This window comes from Peromyscus maniculatus, chromosome 18, assembly GCF_049852395.1.
Source record: "Peromyscus maniculatus bairdii isolate BWxNUB_F1_BW_parent chromosome 18, HU_Pman_BW_mat_3.1, whole genome shotgun sequence".
Classification (NCBI taxonomy): Eukaryota; Metazoa; Chordata; class Mammalia; order Rodentia; family Cricetidae; genus Peromyscus; species Peromyscus maniculatus.
The window spans coordinates 43,378,437-43,397,420 of record NC_134869.1 but is presented as its reverse complement, the minus strand read 5'-3'; the positions used below and the strand labels follow the sequence as shown (position 1 = coordinate 43,397,420).

Below are 18,984 nucleotides of genomic sequence, written 5' to 3'. Positions count from 1 at the left end.
GCATCTGCCACACAGCCCGCCTTGCCACCGAGCTGGCTGGGGGCTGGGGGTAGCGACAGGCTTGAGAATGGGGAGGGAAATAGAAGCAGAGCCACTTATTCACCCAAATGAGAGCAGTCCGGAGGAGTCTAGAGGTGGGGGGGGGGTAAGGGGCTCGGGGAGAAAATGTGTAGACGATGATGACAGGTTCTTCCATTTCATTCCATTCCTTTTTTTTTTTTAAGCAGAGCCAAAAAAGAAAGTGAATAACATGGATCCTGTGTTTATTTTTAAAGATGCTGTTTGGTTCGTCACGGATCTGCAGCATTCACCGTGTTTGAGCAGCTTTCATTAAAATGCTGTTTTTCTCCATTGATGAACTGTTTGCCTTCACCTTAAAATTCTGCCCACCAGGTGAGGGCCTCCTCGCTTTGCCTTACCCTGGTCTTGGTCCTGGGCACTGAAATTGTCGTTATAAGGGAAGCACTTAGAGCTGAGAGAGGGACAAAAGTGGGACACAATTGACAAAAGGCAGAGGAAGAGACACCAGGAAACCTCCTTAGATGAAGGTCTCCCATGGGCTGCTTAGGAAACCCCACGGCTCAGACTTGCAGCCCCCCCAAAAGGTCCCTTGCAGGTTTTCCCTTCTGCATTTCCGTTTCAGGAACCTCTTGCCCTGGTAGGAGAGGGTTACATGCTGAGCAAACACAGACATCACATTACCCACAGGGCACATGGGGTTTGCGCAAACCTGGCCTTGGGCTGCAGACGGTATCGACCCCATGGTTCAGGGCTGTCCAGCCGCAGGGCGGAGACGGTGAGGAAAGAGGGTAAAGGTCTAAAGAGGATCCGCTCTCAGAGTGAATTCTGCCCTCTCCTCATCCTAGACATCCCTCCTCTTCTCTCTCTCAAGCTTCCAGGCAGGACTCAGGGTGGCGGCGGCGGCAGCGGTGGCGGCGGTGGCGGGACTCTAAGAGTGGGTGAAAGGAAGATGAACCAGAATTCCAACAGCTAGCTCTGAGGATGTCTTTGCCCTCACCCTGTGTGGTCACTGTTGGCTTACTTGATAATTGACTATCGATCTGTCTCATCTCTTGGAGTGAGTTCAGAGGGGGATGAGATCCAGGCAATAGCTAGTTCATTATTAGCCATGACACCACAGAAGGATAGTTCTGGAAGGAGGATGGAGGGAGATTAAGGAAGAAGAGGCAGCCTGGAGGAGGACGAGCCATGAAGTATGACATGGATGGAACGACTGAGCCGGAGGGGACCATGTGAAAGCAGAGGAAGGTCTCACTAGGAGACAGAGGACATTTTGAACTCTCTCAAGAGAACTTAGTGAAAGGAGGTCCAGGGTCACAGGTAGGGTCGAGGGACCCAACCAAAAACAGTGTTCAAAGCTGGGCATGGTGGTGAAGGCAGGTGGAGCTCTGTGAGTTCTAGGCAAGCCTGCTCTACACAGTGAACTGGAAAACAAAAACAGGGTGTTCAGACACCAGGGACTAGAAAAAAGAGCAAGCCATCCAGATTCTTAGTGTTGAAATAATGATACTGGAGTCCCCAAATCTGCAGCCATGTGGACACAGCACAGTCATGGCTACAGAGGGATGTGTCCTGCAAACAGGTGGGGAGTGGGAATAGGAAATATTCCTTTCCCCCCTGCTCCTTTCTTTTACTTTATGACAAAGTCTTAATAGTGTAGCCCAGGCTAGCCTAGAACTAGCTGGCCTCAACCTTTAGGTAGCACTCTCTTAAGTGCTGGGATTATAAGTGTGAGACATTGTGCCTGATGGAGTTTTCTGACTTCTATCACTCCCTAGCCTTTAGTCTCCACCTCGAGTCTCCCTGGAATTCAGCGGGAAGACCGAGGGTAGCAGAGCTTGGATGATGCGGCTCAGGTGTGACGGCCCTCACAGGCGGAGGAAGACAGGATGGCTCTGCAAACAGCATTAGCGGGAAGTTTGGGCAAGGCTCTCGCTTCGGAAAACAGCAATCTAGTGAACCCACCGATGGGGTTCTTTGGAGCACTGTATAACTAGAGGGAAGATGTTAGGGCATGCATGCCATCGTGGGGTGGGAGCCGTGCTAGGGCGTGCCATCGTGGGGTGGGAGCCATGCTAGGACATGCCATCGTCGGGTGGGAGCCATCAGATGGAGGTAGAGTAGGTGACATCATTATTACGATCAATCCACGTGAGTCTGTTAAATGGGTAACAGAATTTATTAAGATACAAATTGAGGAAATACACTCACGATGACTGGACGGAGTAGACAGAGGTCTGATCTGACCGGAAGGGAATCCACCTCACAGGCAGGAGCAGGGAGAAGGGGCATGTGACCTTTCTCCAGCTCCTTATAAGAGGTCACAAACAACAGCAGGAGCACCCCTCCTTTGGGCCGTGTAGCCCAAGATCATGGTCGGAGCAAATGAGGGGTGAGCAAGGGCTGTCTGCTGGGAATGAAACCATGTTGCTTGTGTTTGGCAGCGGACTAGCCCCTAGATGAGGGTCTAGGATGAGGGGTGTTCTGGGTCTAGGATGAGGGTGTTCTGGGTCTAGGATGAGGGTGTTCTGGGTCTAGGATGAGGGTGTTCTGGGTCTAGGATGAGGGTGTTCTGGGTCTAGGATGAGGGTGTTCTGGGTCTAGGATGAGGGTGTTCTGGATCTAGGATGAGGGTGTTCTGGGTCTAGGATGAGGGTGTTCTGGGTCTAGGATGAGGGGTGTTCTGGGTCTAGGATGAGGGGTGTTCTGGGTCTATGAGGGGTGTTCTAGGTCTAGGATGAGGGGTGTTCTAGGTCTAGGATGAGGGGTGTTCTGGGTCTATGAGGGGTGTTCTGGGTCTATGATGAGGGTGTTCTGGGTCTATGAGGGTGTTCTGGGTCTATGAGGGTGTTCTGGGTCTATGAGGGTGTTCTAGGTCTATGAGGGGTGTTCTGGGTCTAGGATGAGGGTGTTCGGGGTCTATGAGGGATGTTCTGGGTCTAGGATGAGGGGTGTTCTGGGTCTATGAGGGTGTTCTAGGTCTATGAGGGGTGTTCTGGGTCTATGAGGGTGTTCTGGGTCTATGAGGGATGTTCTGGGTCTAGGATGAGGGGTGTTCTGGGTCTATGAGGGTGTTCTGGGTCTATGAGGGTGTTCTGGGTCAATCATGGCCCAGGAGAGAGAGAGAGGCTGGCGGTCCTGGGTGACTCTCTTTAGATGCAGGTCTCCTGGGGTCAACAGAGGGCGGTCTGCCTGCTTACAAAGAAGGTGGTGGACAGAGGAGAGGACCAGTCATTCCCACCCTCTGAGGAAGGCGGTCCTCGCCAGGGCAGGTCAGCCGGCTCTCGCTCCGACCGCCGGTATCACAGGCGAGCTAGCTGCACCCGCAGGCCTCGACCACCATGTCCGGGATGTCCGTCTTGACGATGTTGCTGTCCCTGTCGTAGTAGAGCAGAGAGAGAGGGCGCCGCGCCGTGGGCACGCAGCACGAGCCCCCTCCGGTGGTGCCCGCGGCCGTGTTGGCCTTGAGCAGATTGAGCACTGCGGTGTGAAAGGAGGCCGAGAGGCCCGGCATGCCGGCCACGTGGAGCGGGCACTGCCCGGTGCAGAAGTTCATGGCGTAGCCCTCGGGCTGGATGATCCAGTCGTGCCAGCCAATCTCGCGGAAGTCGACGAAGAACTCCCGCCGGCAGCACATCCTGGACCCTCCCTGGCAGTCGATGCCGCGGCGGTGGCGGCGGCGAAGCCGATGCCGGCCCCCGGCGCTTACCCGGGCTGACACAAAAGGCCTGTGCGAAAACCCGCCCAGGATGGCTGAACCCTGGGCCGCCCGGCTTTCCGGGATCAGCTCCAGGGTCAGGTGCCCCCGACGGCAAGCAGCCTGAGCCTCGGGCCCCAGGAGGAGCTGGTGCCAGCCGCTGCCCTCCACCCGCAGCCGGTGCTGACTTGGCGAGGTGAGGTTGGTGTCATGTGGCCTGGGCCCAAGGACTTGCAGGTTCACGGTCTGGGTGGTGGCGTTGGAGGGGAGGTGCACAAAGAACACGAGGCGGGCCTGCCGAACCTCCATGCCACCGGCAGTTCTGTGGGAGAAGTGGAAATCCAGACGCGTCCGGTTGGTGCTGGAGAGGCCTGGAACGTAAGCAACCCTAGTTAATCATCGCGGGCCTTCTAAATCAGCTCTGCCACCGACCTCTCTGTTCTCAGCATACTTGGTTTTTTTTTTCTCCCTTTGTTTGAGACAATGGCTCATGTAGTCCAAACCAGCCTTAAACTCCATATGCAGACAAGGACAACCTTGAACTGGTGATCCTCCTGCCTCCACTCGCAGAGTGTGGGGATGACAGGCTTGTAGCATCCGTATGCCCAGTTTTTGTTTTACTTGGTTCTGATTTTTAATGTGCTATTGTGTGTGCTTGTGTATGTGTATATGCGCGTAGGAGAGGGATCACTATGAGAGCACACATGTAGAGGTCAGAGGGAGTAACAGATGACTGTGGGCCACCCTGTGCGGCTCTGGGAATCAAACCCAGTCCTCTGGCTGAGCCGCTGGTACTCTGCGTCAGTCACTCGGCCATCTCTCCAGCCGCCCCATATTGATTTATATATCTTTGGAGCCTTGAACTTTTTTTTTTTTTTTTTTTTTTTTTGAGACAGGGTTTCTCTGTGTAGCTTTGTTTGGTTCCTGTCCTGGATCTCGCTCTGTAGACCAGGCTGTCCTCAAACTCACAGAGATTAGCTTGGCTCTGCCTCCCGCGTGCTGGGATTAAAGGCATGCGCCGCCACCGCCTGGCTGAGCCTTGAACTTCTAATCTTCCTGATGCTATCTTCTAAACTCTGGGATTACAGGTGTGTGACACCACACTTGTTTTTTTTTTTTTTTTGTTTGTTTTGTTTTGTTTTTGGTTCTCCTCCTCCTCCTCCTCCTCCTCCTCCTCTTCCCTCTTCTTAATGTGCATTGGTGTTTTTGCCTGCGTTCATGTCTGTGTGAGGGTGTCTGAACTGGAGTTACAGACAGTTGTGAGCTGCCATGTGGGAATTGAACCCTGGTCCTCTGGAAGAGCAGTCAGTGCTCTTAATCGCTGAGCCATCTCTCCAGCCCTCTGGGTGTGTGTGTGTGTGTGTGTGTGTGTGTGTGTGTGTGTGTGTGTGTACCTGCAGAGTCCAGAAGAGGGTGTTGGACCCTATGCATCTGGAGTTACAGGTGGTTGGGTCACCAACATGAGTGCTGGGAACTGACCTCAGGTCCTCTGGAAGAGCAGTCAGTGTTCTTAACGGTTCTGAGAATGAGATGGTACAATAGCACACACCTAAAACCGGGCGTGGCTTTGGAAATGGGTGGAAGAGAAACGCATTTGGAGGAGCAGGTTCAAGAACAGACTAGATTTCCATCAAGTATGGAGGGCAGTTCTGGTAAGGGATCAAAACTGGAGAATTATCAGGAGGCAGAGGCAGGCAGATCTCTGTGAGATCGAGACCAGTGTGGAACACAGCAAGTTCCAGGCTGGCCAGGGCTACATAGTGAGACCCTGTTTCAAAAACAAAACAAAATGGCCGGGCGGCGGCGGCACACGCCTTTAATCCCAGCACTCGGAGGCAGAGCCAGGCGGATCTCTGTGAGTTCGAGGCCAGCCTGGGCTACCAAGTGAGTTCCAGGAAAGGCTCCAAAACTACACAAACAAATAAACAAACAACAACAAAAAAACCCAAAACAACAAGACGTGGAGAATTATAAGGTTTGACACTTCTTAGAGGTGACTCAGTGGTCATAATTACAGTGGTAACAGGAGGGTCTAAAGAGATGGCTCAGGGGTTAAGAGCAAGGGCTAATTTTCCAGAGTCCCAGCACCCACATGGTGGCTCACAATCATCTGCAACTCCAGTGGGGATCCAATGCTTCTTCTGGGCTCTGAGGGCACCAAACATCTATGTGGTATGCAGACATACATGCAGGCAAAATACCCATACACATGAAACTTGGAAGACGGTGGTAGAGGCATGGTGGCTTATGCTTGCAATCAGTCCCAGCACTCGAGAAGCTGAGGAGGGGTCTGTCGTGGACTTGAGGCCAGCCTGAGCTGTAGAATGAGACCTTTTCTTAGGAAAAAAAAAAGTGTTAGTAGAAATATGGATGGGAGTCGGGCGATGGTGGCGCATGCCTTTAGTCCCAACACTTGGGAGGCAGAGGCGGGCAGATCTCTGAGTTTGAGGACAGCCTGGCTTACAAAGTGAGTTTCAGGCCAGGCAGGACTGTTATACAGAGAAACCCTGTTTTGGAAAACCAAAAAACAAACAAACAAACAAAGGAATATGGATGGGGGAAGAATTCTGTTGAAATCTCAGATGGAAATTAAGGGATGTCTTTTTCTTTTTTTCTTTTTCTTTTTCTTTTTTTTTTTGCAGAGCTGAGGACTGAACCCAGGGCCTTGTGCTTGCTAGGCAAGCGCTCTACCACTGAGCTAGATCCCCAACCCCGAAATTAAGGGATGTCTTATCTCTTTTTGGAAACTGGAATAAAATCCATTCTTGTTACAATGGAGCTGATAACTTGGCTGAATTGCCGTAGGGTTTTATGAAAAACAGACATTAGGAGAGGTGGAGACCAAGTGAAGAAGAGTTCCACATGGTTATCTGATGGGAGAAATCTCTTTCGTTTTGACTATCCTTCTGTTTTAGTTTTGCCTTTTTCAAGACATAGTCTCTTGGAGTCCAGCCTGGCCTGGAGGATGGAAGGCTCTGTCTGCAGTCTGCTGCCTGAGTGCTGGGATTACAGGCATGTGCCACCCACCACACCACCTTGATGTGCTTCTGTGGGGGGACCCCGGGGCATTGTGTGTACCGGGCACGCACTCCTCGGCTGAGCTACATCCCAGCCCTACACCTAGCAACTTCAAATTATTCTTCCCTGGTTTTCCTTTGTCCGCCCCCCCCCCCCCGCGCCCCCCATGCAAAGGTTTTCCAGGTTCTCCGAGGCATGTCTTCCGTCTTCGTTTCCTGTTGCTCTATGCTAAAAGGCACTCATCCAACTCATCCATACCCATAGACCGCCGACATAGTCTGTAAGTCACTGATTCTCACATCTGCGTGTCTAGGCTAGGGCATTTTGCATAGGGAGGCTGGACCTGGAGATCTGGGTATCACCAAATTCATGCCTAAATTTATAGCTGGTTAATGGTGGCACCTGGATGTCCTGCTGGCACATCGCAGTCCACCTGTGCTAGTGAGAGCATCAGTACTCCTCTTCCTGTGTGTGGATAACACTGATGGACAACTCCCTGCCCTCCCGCCTCTACACACCCTGTGGTTGCCTCCTTCTCCCCCCATATCCAGTCCCTCTCCAAAATGATTCTATTGTCCACACATCGCTTTCTTCTTAAAAAAAAAAATAAATAAATAAAAAGGTAGTAATAATATCACCTTAATATTTTTTTAGTGTCGGGGTTGGGGGATGGATTTTAAGACAGGTTCTTACTGTGTAGACAAAGCTGGCCTTGCTTGACCTCCCAAGCGTTGGTGTAGGTGTGTGCCCAAACACCAGGCTGCACATTTCTTTATGTCTCCATGACAGCTGCTCATTCCCCCATCGTCTCCTATCTGCCCTACTGAGGTATCTTTCTCTGAAATGAAGGAACCCCTGCCGCCTTAGCGCTGGTGTTACAGATGTGTGCCACCGAGTTTGGCTTTTGTTTAATTTCTGTGGTGCTGGGAATTGATCCCTAAGTTCCGCTGATAGAGTGCCTGCCCAGCATGCATGATGCCTGGGTTCCATTCCCAGCACCGACTAAAACAAGATGCACACCCATAAAGTCCCAGCACTAAGAGGTGGTGGAAGCAGGAGTATCAGGATTTCAAGGCCAGCATGGGCTACGTGAGACCCTGTTACAAAAACAAGGACTAGAGAAATAGCTCAGTGGTTAAGAGCATGTTCTTCCACTGGACTCAGGTTCAAATCCCAGCACCCACATTGAATGGCTGGAAACCATCTGGAGCTCCCGCTCCAAGGGAATCTGACCCCTGTGGCCTCTGTGGACACCTGCACTTAAGTGTGCATACCCCCACACAGATACACACTATCTATAATTAAAAACAATAAAAATGAAATCTAACAGATAAACAAGCAAAACCCAAGAACAACAAAAGGCTATTACATCATTGGTTCCCAATGACCAGTATCTTCTAATACCCATGACTTTATGTAGTACTCTCTTGTATAGATTCTGGACTTGTAATAGCTTGGTCAGTGAGACATTAGGAAACAGTCTGATAACAATTTACAATTTACACACTGCGACCTTGTGCTCTTAGTGTTTTAAAGGATGAGAAATCCTGGAGAGAGAGAGAGAGAGAGAGAGAGAGAGAGAGAGAGAGAGAGAGCAAGCAAGCTGGAGAATCGGAGCCTATCAGAGGCACATGAGTCCCATTTATCGCTCAGCTGGATCCAGTGGCTTGAGTGACCTCAATTATGCCACCTGGGTCACAAAGTGATCCATTTAAACTGAGTCAACACACAAAATCACGAGAAGAATGAACTAATTGTTTTAAGACAGTTTGTTAATCTGGCTGTGATGGATCACACCTGTATTCCTTGTAGATTGGGAGCTGGACGAAGAGGGTTGCTGAAAATCCTAGGTCTGGCTCACCTACACAGTGAGGCTTTGAAGAAAATAAGATAAGACAAAACCAAACAAACACCTGTGTTAAAAATATAACAAGAGTTTTTAATGGGGGCTGGAGAGATGGCTCAGAGGTTAGGAGCACTGGCTGGTCTTGCAGGGGTCCTAGGTTCAATTCCCAGCACCCACATGGCGATTCACAATTGTCTGTAACTCCAATTCCAGGGGATCTGACACCTTCACACCAATGCATATAAAATAAATTTAAATAAATTATAAAAAAAGTTTTTACGTGAGGGCTGAGGTGTAGTTCAAGCGGCAGAGCGGTTACCTAGTATGTTTAATGAGTGGGGTTTGTTGACAGAACCCATGGAACAAAACCCCCATGGCAACAGCAGCAGCTGGACTGTGTTATGTTGGTATACAATACTAATAAGTGGCAGGAAAAGAAATGTGTATCGGAAGTGGGGAGCTACCACCGTAACCCAAACCTCAAATCGGCAGCATTGATTTTGGGACTCAGTGTCAGGCAAAGTCTGGAAGGATAGAGAAGAGACTGTCAGCAAAGACAGGAGAAGTGAGGAGGCTGCTGTGGAAGCTGGAGGAAGAGGAACTCAAGTTACGGGCTGTCTGTCACCTGTAGTAACTTGGAAGCCAGAAACCATTTCTAAGTTGTGAGTTTTAGCTGGAGAGATTTCCTGGCGGAATACTGAAAATGCCGGTTGTCTTATTTTAGCTTCCTGTGATAAGGCATTTCGGGAGACAGGAGTGGGAGGGGGCTGAGGGAGCCAGAGAGCCAGTGGTGACTCACACCTGTAATTCTAGTAGCATTTGGGAGGCTGAGGCAGGAGGATTACTGTGAGTAGGAGGCCAACCTGGGCTACTTAGTGAGTTCTGGGACAGCCTGGACTATATCATGAAGCCCTACTTCAAAACAAAACATACACACACACACACACACACACACACACAAAACCCTACTCAGTTTCCTAGCGGAACTTAGAGAAAGTAATCCTAAAAGGACTTGCAAGATTGAAAAGTGAAATCATTTTTCTTTCCTTTTTGGTTGACTCCGAGGTTATTAAGATTCTGTTGTTCAGCCTCTGGTGGTGATGGTGGTGGTGGCACACACCTTCAATCCCAGCACCCTAAGGCAGGTGGATCTCTGTGAGTTCAAGACCAGCCTGGTGTACTACAGAGCGAGTTCCAGGACAGGCTCCAAAGCTACACAAAACAAAACAAAACAAAACAAAAAAACAAAAAAGATTCTACTGTACAACCACTGTGGAAATCAGTATGGCGGTTTCTCAGAAAATTAGGAATCGAACTACTTCAAGACCCAGCCATTCCACTCTTGGGCATATACCCAAGGAATGCTGATTCATACCATAAAGATACATGCTCAGCTATGTTCATAGCAGCACTATTTGTAATAGCCAGAACCTGGAAACAACCTAGATGCCCATCAACGGAAGAACGGATGAAAAAAATGTGGTACATATACACAATGGAGTACTACTCAGCAGAGAAAAACAATGACAGCATGAAATTTGCAAGCAAATGGATGGAACTAGAAAAAATCATCCTGAGTCAGGTAACCCAAACCCAGAAAGACAGTCATGGTATGTACTCACTCATAGGTAGATTCTAGATATAAAATAAAGAACAATCAAACCACAACCCATAGAACCATAGAGGCTATATATATAGCATGGAGGTCCCTAGGACGACTATGGCTTATAATAAATTTCAGTTTTACTCAATTATTGAAAAAAATAGCCAAATAAATGGAAACACATGAACTATGAACCAAAGGTTGAGAGACCCCCAGCTGGATCAGGCCCTCTGAATAGGTGAGACACTTGATTGGCTTGATCAGTTTGGGAGGCAACTAGGCAGTGGGACCAGGTCCTGTGCTCATTGCATGAGTTGGCTGTTTGAAACCTGGAGCTTATGCAGGGACATTTGGCTCAGTCTGGGAGGAAGAGACTGGACCTGCCTGGACTGAGTCTACCAGGTTGATCGCAGTTCTCGGGGGAGGACTTGTCCTGGAGGAGGTGGGAATGGGGGGTATGCTGGGGGTAAGCGGAGGGGCTGGGAGGGGGAGAATAGGGAAACCCATGGCTGATATGTAGAACTGAATGGTATTGTAAAATAAAATATATATTAAAAAAAAAGATCCTACTGTTCTTCCAGATGTATAACCTGGGTTAAGTTCCCAGTATACACATCAGGTGACTCACAGCTGCCTGTAACCCCAATCCTAACAGATATGATGCTCTCTGACCTCTATGTAGTATACATAAACTCACACAGGCACATACATACACATAATAAATTGATAAACAAAACTTTTAAAAGAGTCAAAAGGCTCTTAAAATAAAAAAAAAAATAACCTCAGGACCAACAACAGCAACAAAAATCCTTGTTGGATATGGGTGGCCAGATCTCTAAGTTCAAGGCCAGCCTGGTCTATATAGAAAGTTCCAGGTCAGGCTGGACTACATAGTGAGATCCTATCTCAAAAATAAATAAATAATAGTAATAATAATAGTGCAGGGCTGAGGGCTCTCTCAGTGGTTATGAGCACATGTTGCTCTTGCAGAGGACTCAGGTTTGATTCCCAGCACCCACATGGTGGCTCACAGCCATCTGTAATTCCTGTTCCAGGGGAATCTGAAGTTCTCTTCTGGCTTCTAATGTGGCATACATACATACATGCAGGCAGAATACTCATACACATAAAGTAAATCTAAAAAAATTAAAAAAATAAAAATCCAGGGCACTGGCCGTGGAACACAGCCAGAATAAAGATTAGGACAAAAAAAAAAATGAGATGGAAAACAACACCCCATTAAGATTTAAGAATTCATTTTTTGTTTACTCATGTATTTGGTTTTCTGAGATAGAGACACACTATGTAGCCTCAAATTCAGAGTGACCTCAGTTTCCCAAGTGCTGGGATTACAGGTGTGAAATACCTTGATGGCTTAGAGTTTGAGTGGACAGCACAGGATGTGTTAACATCTGATTGGATAGAACACACTATATTATTTAGAGACTTGTGAAGTCTTTTTTTTTTTCCAATTAGTTTATTAAGATTTTTTTTTTTTTTTGGCTTTTTTGGGACAGGGTTTCTCTTGTAGCTTTGCGCCTGTCCTGGAACTCACTTGGTAGCCCAGGCTGGCCTCGAACTCACAGAGATCGGCCTGGCTCTGCCTCCCAAGTGCTGGGATTAAAGGCATGAGCCACCACCGCCCGGCTAAGAAAAGATTTTTTTTTTTTTTTTAAAGTTTATTTATTTATTATGTATACAGTGTTCTGCCTGCATGTGTCCCTGCACTCCTCAAGAGGGCACCAGATCTCATTACAGATGGTTGTGAACCACCATGTGGTTGCTGGGAATTGAACTCAGGTCCTCTGGAAGACCAGCCATTGCTCTTAACCACTGAGCCATCTCTCCAGCCCCCAAGAAAAGATTTTTAATACAGATTTAATCATAGGCATTTGAGGCAGGTAAGCACAGGAATGTTTGGTACCCTGAGACCTCCATGTAGTTTTAGTTACACACACATACTGCCCTTATAATAATGTACTTGGCAGCCCAGTGCCTTCACCTGCACATGCCAGACACACACACACACCACTCTCCAAACAATGCACGCAGCACTCTTAGGACTCCCCCCTTCCTCGCCCCCGCTTCGGCCCCTTATTTGCACTGGGCTACATGTTCTTCCGTCCTTGAGCACTGATATGAGTTCTCCTGCCCCTGGTAACAACCATATTCAGACAGTTTGTATTCAAATATACTCCCGACATATTCAGGTATGAAGCATCGAAGGGCTGATCTGGACTGAACTGGTTTTGTGTGCGTGCACAGTAAGGCAAAACTGTCCTCTGGTGACCTTTCAGAGAGAATCTATTTTCCATCTTGTGCCTGTGCATAGTCGGATGTGCATATGATTAAAGTCTGGTGCATTACGGGCAGGGACATGGACAGCAGAAACAATGAGCGTATGGCTTAATCTATTAATCAAAATAATGAACTACATAGACTACATCCCTTAGAACCAACTCCTCCTTTCCTTGAGCCCCATGAAAGGAATAGTTGGGGCCCTCGGGTATCCTTACTCACGTGACCCAGCTATACCTGTCCCCACCACCAGCTAATCTATACTATCGCTTCGCTCCAAATAAAATTATCTTCTTTTTAAAGTCTGGGTGAGCCTTTATTTTTAATCGTTTGGATAAGAACCTGGAAACACCTGGCTTGGACGCCAACCACCGTTGAGAGAGAGAGCAAGGGGAAGAGCAGGGCTTAAGAGGAGACAGTATCCTGCCCTCCAGACGAGGCTCGGGTTCCTCAAGAGAAAGTTGCTGGGCCCGCGGTCTTAAAGTCAGAGGAGCACCAGTTTGGACTGAAAGGGATGGAGAGAACTCAAGATGAAAAGAGGGAGCTAAGGGCGTCGTTCAGCAGAGCATTTGTCCTCGGCGCTGCAAAAATACAAAACAAACAGGAAAAGGGCTGGGCACCTTGAGAAGCAGAGGCAGGTGGATTCCCATGTGTTAGAGGCCAGCGTGGTCCGCACTGCGAGTTCCGAGCCAGCCCAGGACCACGTGGTGAGACCCTGTCTCAGAACAGACAAATGACAGAGAGCTCTGCTCTCCCTTGCAGACACAGGTCATTTCTTGTCCAAAAGTAAGGACATTTTTGAAGGCAGAGTGCCAAGGGCTATATGACGGTCGACCCGAGCTCCCCGCAGGGCAGAATCAGGCCCCACCATGGAAATTATCTGTGTAGACTGAAATCTGTAGCAGACAGGAAATCAGGACTTTCACGGATCACTGCTGGGCTTGGTGGCACACACCTGTTCCAGAGTTTAGGCAAGAGGATCATGAGAGTGAGGCCAACAAGACCTGTCAGAGAGGGAGGTGTTTACGAATCAGTGATCAGTGACTGCTCCGTGTCCCATTCCTCCATACCCTCCTGAAGGAGAACGTTGGTTGTGGCTACCCTGTCCCTGTCTTTTTGTGTGTGTGTGTGAGACAGGGTTTCCCTGTGTGGCTTTGGAGCCTGTCCTGGATCTCACTCTGTAGACCAGGCTGGCCTCGAACTCGCAGAGACCCGCCTGGCTCTGCCTCCCCAGTGCTGGGATTGAAGGCGTGTGCCACCGCCCGGCCCCTGTGCCCGTCTTAGCCAGCATTGCCCCGTTCCCCACCACGCTCCTGAAGGAGAACGTCTGTTAGGGTTACCCTGTCCTGTCTTAGCCTCAGCATGGTGTTGGGTGGGTTGGGGGAAGAGGTAACTTATTTTCAGGACGTGGGCAGTGGTGTATTAGTAAACACTGAACAGCTGGTCTCCGGGGGAAGAACCTTCAAAGCCCTGATTTGCGGTGATTGACAGTTTCTCTAGTATAAATTCTTCCGGGAGGTCCAACTTTCAGCTTCTAATGTGACACAACTGAACCCAGATATGTCAGCTGTCAGAAGGCAGTATGAACCAGTTTTAGGACACTGTTGAAGATCCCTGAACCTGGGGAAAAGCACCTGAGGAGCCTCGTGAGTTATGTGATGAGATCGTGGACTTCAAACCTGATCCTAATGTTATCATAGATGAAAATGTGACACGGGAGAACCCAGAAGGGGCGACTGGGTTTTGGATGTGGCAGTGGGAAGGAAATGAGTTACTCGGGGCCAGAGAACAGACTAGAGTGGATTGCTATGTCGGCAGCCCCGGGAACACCTCCGGTTTGCATGATTTTCATCAGTTCCCACCCACGCTGACTCTGGACTTGGCCGCACTGACATGCTTTGCCCACGGGACAAAAGTAAACAAAGTGTGTGCAGAAGCTGGACAGTCATTTATCCTGAAACTGCCCTCTTGGAGGCCCGCCGCCACGTGTAGGGAAGGTTGGGCTGGAGTGGTCAGAGGTTTCGTGGAGAAAGGCTGCTATGGATCTCTTTGCTTCTGTCCCCTCAAAATCCATATACTGAAGCTGGGCACATCCAGTGTTTCAGATGCTAAGGCAGGAAGGTCACGCGCATTTGGCCAATCTGAGCTATACTGTAGGTTTCAAACCAGCTTGGGCCACGAAAGGAGACCCTGTCTCAAAAAAGGAAAAAAAAAAAAAAAACAACAAAACCCCACAATTGTGTTGAAATCTGAATCCCAAGGTGACAGTGTTTGGAGGTGGAGCCTTTGGGAGGTTATTAGGTCTCGAGGGTGGAGCCCTGGAGAGGGGATTCATGCCCTGTTAAAAAAGAGACTTGAGAGCGTGTCCTTGGCTCTTTGGGCCATGTGAAGACCCAGAGAGGAGACCCTTGCCGCACAGGAGCTGAGTCCTTCCTCTCTGTTTCCTGCTCCTTCCCCCCCCCCCCCCCCCCCCCCCCCCCCCCCGCATCCTAAGGACGTTACGCGCATTAACCCACTGACATCTCTGAGCTGTGCTCTCATTGTCCTTGTTCACGGATGAGAAAACTGGTTACTAACTACCCAGGTCACTCAGCTGAAGTGGCTCCACAGGAGTGGGAGCCCAGGCTCGGGCTGGGTGTCGAGGGAGGAGATTCGGTGCCAGCCACCAGAGGAAAGGAACTGGGTCCGGTGGGGAATGGCGTCGCCCAGACCTAAGAGGAAGCTTGCATTTTGCTTCTAAGTGCTGAGATTTCTTCTCTTCTCTCTAGCTCTCTCCTCTGTGGAAGCAATGCTTTCTTTCCTCTGTCTTTTATCCCTTCACTCTTGTTTCTGAGACAGGGTTTCTCTGCATATCCCTGGCTGTCCTGGAACTCACTCTGTAGACCCAGGCTGGCCTCGAACTCACAGAGATCTGACTGCCTCTGCCTTCCTAGTGCTGGGATTAAAGGTGTGAGCCACCTCACCCGGTTTACTGAATTTTTTAAAAATTTTATTTATTTTGTTTTTGAGACAGCGTCTCACCTATCACTGTGGCTGACCTTGAACTCAGAGATCTGTCTCCCTCCAGAGTGCCGGTATGAAAGGTGTGCACCATCACACCTGGTTTCTTTACCATTTACCTTGCACACCTCTTTCTGAGTGCTATTTGACCTTGTTCTGACACGAGGGCCTGAGGTGTGGAGAGGTATTATAATCTTGGTGTTTTACTTTTTACATAAATGGGGGTACTTATGAGGAAGAAGAGATGGAAGTGATCGATCTTGGGGCCAGAGAAATCACGGACTCCCCAGTAACCAGTCCTTGGCCTGGGGAATGGGCGGGTTCACTTGGGGTTGGGGGTCGCGGGTTCTGGGGGGCGGGTGTCAGAGGAGATGAGGACAAGCAGTTTCAGAAGAAACGAAACTTAACAGTTCCCAGTTCCCACCAGGTGGACCTGACCTATCATAGAGAACCTGGGGCTGGGAGGCAGGAGCTGGATGGCTTGGGAGAGGCAGCCAGAGTGAATGAAGTTGGGAGATGTTCTCTTTCCAGGGTCAGGTTTGGGGTCAGAGCTGCAGACCATGGACCCACCTGTCTCAGCAAAGCTGATGACCTCATATTCCTGCGTCGGGTCATGCTCCAGCAGGGTTTCCCGTCGAGGCCCACGGAGGCGCTGCATCGCCGTCTTCAGGGCTGCTCTGGACACGGGCCGACTCGGGGTGGGGCGCTGGCTGAGGTGCAGCTTGTTCAGGATACTTTTCTTGGCCAAATCGAGAAGCAGCTCCCGCTGGCTCTCCAGGTCGAAGGTGGCCCCCCAGCACGTTGGACATGGACCAGCAGATTTGAGGTTCGCCACTGTGGCTGGAGTCAGGAGCAAAAGAACCAGGAACAAGGAGGAAGTCATTGCTGGAGCAGGTCCCCCTTGAAGGACACACAGCCAGCGCTCAGGGTCTGCACAGCAGTGGCCTCAACTCTGTCCGGGCCACCAGGGACCCTGGGAGGACTGGACCTCTGGCTGGCATGACTCTTTTTTTTTTTTGCCAGAGATAGAGCAGTCCAACATCTGACCTGGAAAATGAAGCCAGGACAGGTGGAACTTGGCAGAATGTTCCAGTGACAGTACAGAGCGGGGGGGATGTGAGGAGAGGTTGGATTGTTTGGACAGAGATGTCTGTCCCTTGGCTACTGTTGGGAGATTGTTCACCAAATGAGCTGCCAGGCCTGGGGACAAAGGTTAGAAATGGGATTCTCCCTCTGCAGAGCCTTGTGAGGCCTGGGGGAAAGGCTGTGAACAGGGGTTATATGATAGTGTCACTTCAGGGGCTGAGGCAGGGTAAACACGGGAGCTCAGGCCTTCCTTAACTTCTCAAAATCAACCAGTCAATCAATCAATCAACCAGTCAATCAGTGATGACTCTTTATGTTTGTGTCTGCATGGTGGGTGGTTGGGTCAGACTGTCACGTAACTCAGGCTTGCTTTGGACTTGCTATGTAGTGGAGGTTGGCTTTGAACTCTTGCCTCCTCTTCTCAAATCTGCCACTCGCAGGTGTGGACTTACCACAATCAGTTAAAAGGGTGATTCTTGGGGCTGGAGAGATGGCTCAGAGGTTAAGAGCACCGGCTGCTCTTCCAGAGGACCTGAGTTCAATTCCCAGCAACCACATGGTGGCTCACAACTCTCTATAGTGAGATCTGGTCCCCTCTTCTGGCATTCACCAAACATGCAGGCAGAACACCGTGTACAGAATAAATAAATCTTTTTTTAAAAAAGTGGTTCTTTTTTCTTTTTTAAATAAGTAAATGTAATTTTATTTATTTTTTAATGATTTTTTTTTAAATTTTATGTGCATTGGTGTTTTGCTTGCATGTCTGTGTGAGGGTGTCAAATCACTCGGAGCTAAATTACAGACAGTTGTGACCTGCCATGACCTGGGGATTGCACTCAGGTCCTCTGGAAAGAGCAGCCAGTGCTCTTAACCACTGAGCCATCTCTCTCTCTCTCTCTCTCTCTCTTTTTCTTATTATTGTATTTTATGTGCATGTTTTGCTGGCTTGTATGTCTGTGCACCACCTATGTGCCTGGTGTGGTGATATTTTGTTTGTGATCTAACAAATAAAGCTTGCCTGAGGATCAGAACATGGAGCTAAGCCACTAGTTAGCCATAGAGGTCAGGCAGTGGTGGTGCACACCTTGAATCCCAGCACTTGGGAGGCAGAGGCAGAGGCAGAAGGATCTCTATGAGTATGCTGGGCTACACAAGATTGATCCAGTTGAGAAGCAGAGCCAGGCAATGGTGGCACACTCCTTTAGTCCCAGAACTTGGGATCTCCTGCCTTTGCTCCCAGTACTTGGGAGGCACACACCTTTAATCCCAGCACTAGGGAAGCTGAGACAGGAAGTGATATGGCAGGGTGGAGAGAGAGATGGAAGGCGGAAGGAGACAGGAGCTCAGTCCCTTCTGGCTGAGGAGTTGGTGAGGTGAGAGGTGGCTGTGGCTTGGCCTTTCTCTCTCTGATCTTTCAGCACTTACTCTAATATCTCGTTTTGGGTTTTTATTAATAAAACCAATTAGAATTTGAGCTATAGCCGGGCGGTGGTGCCACACACCTTTAATCCCAGCACTCGGGAGGCAAAGCTATAGCCTGGTACCTGTGGAGGCCAGAAAAGGGCATCTGATCCCCTGGAACTAGAGTTACAGATGGTTGTGAGCCACCATGTGGGTGCTGAGAATTAAACCCAGGTCCTCTGGAAGAGCAGCCAGTGCTCTTAACCACTGAGCCATCTCTCCAGCCCTACAAGGGTGACTCCTTTTGTTTGTTTGGTTTTGAGGCAAGATCTCATGGTGTAGACCTGGCTGCCCTGGAGCTGGCTATGTAGACCCTGCTGGCTTTGGACTCACAATGATCCTCCTGCCTCTGCCTCTCAATTGCTGAGAGCAAAGGTATGTGCCACCATACCGGACTGAAAGGGTGACTCTTAAAAAAAAAAAAGTAGGGGGCTGGAGAGATGGCTCAGAGGTTAAGAGCACCGACTGCTCTTCCAGAGGTCCTGAGTTCAATTCCCAACACCCACATGGTGGCTCACAACCATCTGTAATGAGATCTGGCTTCCTCTTCTGTGTACATAATAAATAAATAAATCTTAAAAAAAAGAAAAGTAAGTCATAACTACTTCAGAGCTGCATCCTCCTCCTCCTCTTCTTTTTCTTCTTCCCTTTGTTGCCTTGGAACCAGCTCTGTAGATCAGGCTGCCTCTTCTTCCCAAGTGCTGGGATAGGTGAGGGCCGCTATGGCCCAGCTCTTCTTAAAGTCCTTCTTAAAGCCCACCCACCCCGATATTCCCTCCCTGATGCTCTCAGCTCAACCTCCTTTGTTAGTTCTGGTTGGATTTTGCCCATTGAGTCAAAGTTTTCATCTGAAAGCTAAGGAAATGGGAGAGAAAGGTAATGTCCAAAAACAGATGTTGCTCGCGTGCTATGTCAGAAACACAGATCGACGTGTCAGAATTATTAAAACAAAAC

At 49.4% G+C, this 18,984-nt stretch overlaps 1 protein-coding gene across 1 annotated transcript; it reads right to left on the bottom strand.

Moving 5' to 3' along the window:
* Positions 1-2,177: 2,177 nt before the first annotated feature.
* Positions 2,178-16,558, bottom strand: Inhbc (inhibin subunit beta C). Its single transcript, XM_006973288.4, has 2 exons — positions 16,054-16,558; positions 2,178-4,089 (listed from the first exon to the last, which is right to left on the bottom strand). The coding sequence occupies exons 1-2, from the start codon at positions 16,364-16,366 to the stop codon at positions 3,335-3,337; spliced, it is 1,068 nt and encodes a 355-aa protein (XP_006973350.1). The 5' UTR covers positions 16,367-16,558; the 3' UTR covers positions 2,178-3,334.
* Positions 16,559-18,984: the final 2,426 nt, after the last annotated feature.